The sequence below is a fragment of the Papaver somniferum genome, chromosome 2, assembly GCF_003573695.1.
Source record: "Papaver somniferum cultivar HN1 chromosome 2, ASM357369v1, whole genome shotgun sequence".
Lineage (NCBI taxonomy): Eukaryota > Viridiplantae > Streptophyta > Magnoliopsida > Ranunculales > Papaveraceae > Papaver > Papaver somniferum.
Genome location: NC_039359.1, coordinates 188,508,843 through 188,516,707, shown reverse-complemented (window position 1 = coordinate 188,516,707; position 7,865 = coordinate 188,508,843). Strand labels below are relative to the sequence as shown.

At 36.5% G+C, this 7,865-nt stretch overlaps 1 protein-coding gene across 1 annotated transcript; it reads left to right on the top strand.

Moving 5' to 3' along the window:
• Nucleotides 1–351: 351 nt before the first annotated feature.
• LOC113352510 lies at nucleotides 352–3,150 on the top strand. The gene is made up of 5 exons (XM_026596322.1): nucleotides 352–404; nucleotides 618–1,277; nucleotides 1,371–1,552; nucleotides 2,075–2,598; nucleotides 2,644–3,150. Exons 1-5 carry the CDS (start codon nucleotides 352–354, stop codon nucleotides 3,148–3,150), a joined length of 1,926 nt encoding a protein of 641 aa, XP_026452107.1.
• The last annotated feature ends 4,715 nt before the right edge of the window (nucleotides 3,151–7,865 follow it).

Genomic DNA, 7,865 nt, shown 5'->3' with positions numbered 1-7,865 from the left:
AAGTTATTTCTCTTGTATTCAATCAGGCTCGCAAATTCCTATTTGCTTGAGTGAGGATTGAATCGAGAAATTGAGATATAACTCTTTGATATACTTTTTATTAAGATTGAGTCTGAATGTCTAGTTGATTCTATTAAAAGTATATTGGAGTTAGTCCATACAGATTGTTAAGCGAAATATTGGGTGAGGTTGTTGTACCCCCACTTTTTCACCAAGAATATTAGCACTAACAAGCATTGTAGAAAGAGTTTGTGGAGGTTCTCTGCCTTGTTGTGAAAAATTCATTCTTTGACAACACCTGTAAGTTGTATGGCCAATTTTAAAGCATATCTTACAAATAACACGATTGCAATGAGAGCAGTAGATCTTGGAAAATTACCATCAGTTGCGATGGTTGTCTATAGGTACTAGAACCATGAAAACCACCTCTAAAAGAAGAACCATCACCATCACCAGGAAAGATAGGATTGAAATTAGGTTGAAAGTGAAAACACTGGGGGTACCAAATCAACTACGTCTGTGACATGATAAGTGTGGTGAAGAAATACTAGCCTTATATCCCTGAAGACCTTGTACTGTTTGGTTACATTGTAGATAGAATGATCACATGTTATTAGTCACGATTTGGAGTTGAGGTTTTTCATTCACTACTGTATCTCGAAAGGGATTGATGTTGTCAAGTTTAACATCCAGCTGAAGATTTGTGTTCATTATGTTCCTTCTTCTTCTTCTTCTTCTTCTGTTGCTCCTTCTTCGTCATCATCAAGTTGTGTTTCAAACAATGAATTGGATATTGTAGAAGACCTGACGAATGATTCATCTTTGATCAAAAGGGCCCCCAAGAAGTCAGATGCTTGGGCCAACATCTTAACTGGAGTAAGGCAGGTTTTTGAGAGTAAAATTGATTGTCGTGATACTATTAAGAAGTACGAAATTCATAGTGGTTACAAACTTGACGCACGTAAGAGTGACAAGAAACGTTATACTGTGCAGTGTAATAACAAGAAAAGTCAAAATTGTAGCTGGAGGTTTCACGCATCTCTCGTTGCCAATACTAAAGGTGTCTTTCAGTGCAAGAAGTTTCGCGGAGAGCATTCATGTGATTTAGCTTCTTCTGATCCCGCAAAAGTCAGGATGACGAAGTCTTTTCTGAAGGATATCTTAATGGATGAATTTCGAGCATCAAAGAAGAAGAAGACTGCAGCCGATGTCCAAGATCTGCTCCATCTGGAATATGGTATTGATCTCACTTATAGTCAGGCATACCATGGTTTAAAGTTCACTAAAGAGTTTCTTTGAGGTGATGACATCAAGTCTTATTTAGACCTTCTTTGGTATAAATAATCTATTGAACGTTATAATCCTGGTAGCGTGGTCAAGTTTGAGTATGATAGTGAAACGAAGCAGTTCCAGAGGTTTTTTGTTTTTTTCGAAGCTTCTATTACTGGTTTCAATAAGTACTGTCGTCCGATGTTGTTTATTGATTGTAATTTTCTCACTGGGAAGTTTAAGGGTGGTCTTATGGTTTCTTGCGGGAAAACTGGTAACCAAGGTATGTTTTTTAATCTTTTTTCTCTTTTTTAATTATTAAGTGTTTTTGTTGATGACACAATAACTTTTGTTGTCTGATATTTCCTTGCATTTCAATTATATGAATCACATAACTTTTGTTGATCCCATAAATATTGTTATTGATCCCATATTTCTGTATTAACTTTTGTTGTAGGTTTGTAGTTTCTATTGTTGATCCCATAATTTCAGTTTGTTGATTCCATAACTTTGTTGTTGATCCCATAATTTTAGTTGTTGAGCCCATATTTTTTGTTTTTGATCCCATAGTTTTACTTGTTAATCCCCTAATATGTGTTGTTTATCTCATAATTTTAGTTGTTGAGCCCATAATATTTGTTGTTGTGTGTTGTTGATCCCATAATTTCAGTTGTTGATTCAGTTGTTGATCCCATAATCTCACTTGTTGATCCCATAATATTTGTTGTTCACCCCATAACTTGTTCATGCATTTCAGTTTTATGGGTCACTTTGTGAATTTTTCGTGTTTATTTGTTTGTTGTAGAGATCTATCCAGTTGCATTTGGAATCGTACCTTGCGAGAATTGTGAGAGTTGGGAATGGTTCTTAACCAATTTAAAGGGTATTATCAGTGAAGACCGTCCACTGACCATCATATCAGACCGTGGAGCTGGCCTTTTGAAGCATGTCCCTCTTGTCTTTCCAAAAGCTTACCATTCTTTCTGTTTGTACCACATGAAGGGTAATATTCCGGTTCCAAAGGGCAAGAGTATGCAAACTGCTGTGAAGCTGTTTGAAGAGTGCTACACTGCGTTAACAAAGGAGAAGTTTTATGCTGCTGCCAAGAGTATGAGCAATCTGAAGCTGGATTCAGTTTTTGATTGGATGGTAAAGAATCTGTTCAAGAACTGGGCTGCTCATGCATTTCTAGGAGAAAGGTTTGGTGAGAACACATCAAACATTGCTGAGAGTTTTAACAGTGTGATTAAGCATGATAAGCGGCTTCCAGCACTTGAGCTTATAGATTATATTCGTGCTTATGTAATGGAGCAGAACTACAAGAGGAAGGTGGAGTCTAGTAAGTGGACTGGAAAGCTTACTCCCCGGATGTAGGCTAGGCTCAACAAGAGGGTTACTGACTGCCGATTTTACAAGTTCCGTAGATCAAGTGATAAAGTTTTCGAGATCATTTCTCCTACTGGAAAGCACACAGTCGACTTGGATGCTAAGACATGCACTTGCAATTGGTGGCAGAAGCATAGTTTCCCTTGCACCCATTCGATGAAAGCGATGTTGCAGATTGGGCCAGATGAACCTTACAAGTACATCATACCATATTATACCACCGAGTACTATAGAGGTTTGTATGCTCGTCCTATCTGTCCTATTCCCGACTGTGAGAGGCCTCCTAAAATCAATGAGGAAGGTTATGTTTTTCCTCCCAAGAGTCAGCTGGAAGGCCAACTACTTCAAGGTATAGGGTTTCTCGAGAGAAAGTTCGCAAGAAAAGGAAGTGTGGTCAGTGTGGAAGATTTGCCTTCCACAACCGTCGTAGATGTCGCAGAGCTCCTTTGGCTCCTCGTGCACCAGTCTTCCGCAAGGAGTCTAACTCCAAAATGATCAACTTCTTGAGGAGGATGTTGTTCTGAAGTATCGGTAATCGTAGTATGGTAGTTCTGATGTTTTCCTATTTTTATGAACTTTTTTTTTACCTTTTTATGCTAGTTTTTTGATGATTAACATGGATGTTAGTTCTTTTTATTGTTTTCCTATTTTTCTGGTTGGATTTGTTTTGTTTTTAATGATATACATTCTGTTTTATTTTTTGTTTATGAATGTTATTCTTGCCAGTTTTATGTCGTTTGCAGGTTCCAGGTTTACTGGTTTTTTTACAGGAAAAAGTACTATGTAAACAGTATCAACATATCAACGTTGATCCAAGTCATGGTATCAACTTCCATTGTTCATCCCCCATTACTGGATCAACTTCCATTGTTGATGCTTAATGAAAATAAAAAAATTGCATCGTTACAAGTTAACTCCATTAGATGTGCATACCTGCAATCTTTACTAGGTAAACAGTATCAACATATTAATGTTCATCCAAGTCATGGCATAAACTTCCAATGTTGATCCCCATTACTGTATCAACTTCCATTGTTGATGCTTACTTAAAAGAAAAAATTTACATTGTTTTATCTGTATATATACAAGTTAACTCCATTAGTTGTGCATTCCTGCAATCTTTACTACCAACATTCCTTCACTTGATGAGAAACCAATCAGTTATTTATCAATTATTTTTTTGACCCATTTATTTTCGGGATCAACTCCCATTGTTGATCCCAAAAATGGATCAACCTCCATTGTTGATGCTCAATAAAAAGAATTTTTTTTCATGGTTTCATCTGTATATACAACTCAACTCCATTAGCTGCGCATACCTGCAATCTTTACCACCAACATTCATTCACTTTGAGAACAAAACCATTCATTCACTTTGATATTCACTTGATAACTAATAGTAATATTAATTCATAACAAACTAGTACTAAACATATCCTCCAAATTGTTTCAGAACATAAACAGACTTTCAGACATAAATTTACAGTAACTATAAGATGTATTGATCATCAATTAGCAGACCTACATAGATTAACTGAATTACTTACCAACATATGTAAAACTACACCTAAGTGTGTTTGCACTAATCTAATGGTTCAACAGAGTCTTATATGTTGAGTACCTCTTCGACTGAGTCTGTAAGTTCTTGTACTTGATTACCTTCTTCCAAGGTTGGTTTCCATGCATCAAATTCAGCTAACATCCTGGCAGCCATCTTCGCTCTCTTCTTGTTTATATTCTCATGGTATTCAATGCTCTTATCATTTAGATCCCAACAGTCTCCACGCTTCACCAAATATTTCATGAACATGTAGATGTGCATTGCGCAGTCCAAACCCTGTTGTGGTGGTACCTTGTAATTGTCTAAAATTGTAGTTACTGTTCCATCTGTCTCAAAATCTTTTATACCCATTTGGTTCAAGAGAGGAGTCAATGGTTGTACCATGACATTGTAATGCTTGTTGTATCCTTTGTAGTAATAAATGGCGTTGAAAATCAACCATCTTCCACGTATCAATGTAAGAAGCACCCAATGGAACGGTTTCTGATCCCTGTCTTGTAGACACATTGGTATCAACAGTATTGCGTCATCGTCATCCACTGGGTAATTTTTCCTTAACATATCTGGATTCCCACATTTATGCACTTTGCTTGCATCTTTGCTAGATATTGCTCCCCTCATTATTTGCTGCATCATTTTCTTGGCATTTAGTTTGTTTTTTACAGATAACAACAATAAAGTTTCAACTACGATAATATAGAACTAAATAAGTTTATGTAAAAAGTTATTGAAAAGACAGATTAAGAGTTTGCGTTACTTACATAAGCATTGGTAGACAGAATTAAGTGCTTCTTCCCATAGTATGCTGGCTTAGATGGATTTTGCATCTTTGATTGCAGCATGTTGATGTAGTAATCAATAATCTCGTTGTTAATGTTCTGGTAATCCATTAGAGATTAGATATGCCTTCCAAAGACGATCTCTTCCACTGCATTGTTGAAAAAAAGGTTATATGCTCTGGTACTGCATTTGCAAATATTAGGTTAACTCCCTGACATAACATAACGTATTATTGTTGAAGCATTATTATCCTGAAATAACATATTAGAAATTCTAAATGCAACTTGGATTTACAATCATTTTTTCGCAGATGTTGCATGGCATCAACTTTAATTGTTTATACCTATGAATAAACAGGCAATTTGTTACAGAGTTACATACTTTCTGTTGCTTTCTCAAAGAATGGACGAAGGATATTTTTCTTCCTCAATGCAGGATTTCCAGAGTTTGAGATTTTCTGGCTTCTTCAGTTTCTTTGTCTCAGGCGGCGTCACATCAATGTAATTATCACGGTCGATTATTACCGGTTCTTTAACACCTCCGCCCTTCTTCTTTCCCTTTCCTCCTTTCGTTCTCCTCTTCACTTTATCATCAGGTGTGAATTTATCTGGCGGATTCCTTGACGACCTTGTGTTATACCTACGTGCTCTTCCAGTAGCGTCAGACTGATTCCTTTAGCTTTGCGTCGCTTCAGAATCATCACCGTCTTGGGTCCTGTCTTCCTCTTCAGTTGGCCCAGGTATTTCATCTAATTTGTATATCACTTTAAGCCCTTCCAACACATTATCATCATCTGGAGTTTCAGAATCACTCTCTTCTGTTTTCTGTGTATGAGTATATTCTGTTTGTTGTGTCGGACCATCTTCCATCTGTTCTGGAGGAGTAGGAGGAAATATTCCGGCAGTGATCGCACCGAATCTTGGGAAGGTTGGGGTAGTACCTGCAAGGAAATAATCTGATTAGATTAACAGTATCAACATATCATTGTTGACTCATTGTTTTTTGGGATCAACAATTGTTGTTGATTCTTCTATTGTTAGTAAAAAGGTATCAACATATGTTGTTGATCCTATCTAATGGGATCAACTCCTGTTGTTGATACCATCAAATGGTATCAACTCCTGTTGTTGATTTCATTTTATGTGATCAACTACTGTTGTTGATCTATATAACATTAGCACTAAAACCAAAAACAAAACTAGCATTATATCTCTAGTTTCTATACAACAAAATTTCATATGTTATAGTGTTCATTTTTCATAGTGAAAGAACCTAAACTGAAACTTGTATAATCAACATTATCAAAATACTTGCATTTTGCATAACATAATCATACTTGCATACATTTTCAAATTGTGCAGAACATAAATTGAGTACTTCTCCAACTGAGTTAGTGAATAGTACCTGTAGGGACATAACCTGATCTCTCTGGAAGTATAGCCTTAAGTGGAGGAGTTGAATAAACAAGTACATCTCCCACCATCTCCGCTTACTGCATGTTTGTACTCCTTTCTCCTTCATTTACTTCATTCTCGTCTTCTAACTGTTGAGCTGAGTTACCAGTATTTGCAATCACATTGGTTATTGGAAGATTTTTGTCCTCTTATATCTGTTGAACTGAGTTAGAAATCTCAACAATCACACTATGTAATTTGAATGTCTGCTTCTTCTTGTCTTCTCTTTTCTTCTCTTCCTGCATGGAAGCCCTTTGACCAGTTTGTCCTCAAAGCATATGACACCAAAGGATATACCTGGAACTTTAGTCCACTTTGATAACCCTTCTGAAAGATTTTTTCCAAATCACTTTGACATGCATCTGAAAGTGACAATGTCAGTTGACTTGATTCTTGTTCTTCTTCTACGTTCAATTCATCTTCATTCTCCTTTCCAGATGGTTCTTCATTTGTAACAGCTTCCAACTTAACTTCATTTTCCTTTCCAGATGGTTATTCACCTGTATTATCCACTGGAGTTAAATCACTCTCAAACAAATCCTTGACTGCTCTGTTGAATTCCTGTTGAGTACTCTCTGATCTTGATCTATGGAGATGTTTCTCCTTTTCTTCCGATTCCTTCACTTCTTCAGCAATATATTTAAGTCTCGCTTCATCTTCAGGCTTCAAATGAATCCTGTCCTTGTTGCTGTCAATAAGTTTCTTCATGAATATTATGTTGCTCATCGATGTCTTTGCTTGTCCCCTCCTTTGATATTTTATCTCCTGCTTGTCAAGTTCAAGATAAATGTTTGCTCTGTCAGATCCTCATTCCTATGCCTCTCTACTTCCAACTGTCTTGCTGGTGCTGACAGGTCAATCAAATATATCTCTTAATCTATAACCGGATCAACAAAATCTTCATGAACCTTCAAATATCAATGAGCAATATAGTGAGCAACGTTGTTAATTTTTTTTTGAAAATAATCATTTTTTTCTCACATTCTACCCATAATATATCTTTCACTCGGGGGCTACGATCAACAAAATCTTCATGAACCTGCAAATATCAGTGAGCAATATAGTGAGCAACGTTTTTTTTTTTACAATAATCATTTTTTTCTCACATTTTACCCATAATATATCTTTCACTCGGGGGGGGGGGGGGGGGGGGGTATCCCCCGAGTGAGGTGCGACGTATGTGAAATTGCAGCAATATATAAGTGGAGCACATTTCAGATATGATGTCAACTTTGGTTGTTGATTCCATTCATTGGACATCAACTTCCATTGTTGATATACAAAATGCGTAATACATTTCAGATGGCAAGTTGATATCATTTCTTTAACTCTATCATCTATAATCACACTTGATTTCCTAATCCTAATCTGAACCAGCTCTGATTTAAATACACAGATACAAAAAAAATTGCATA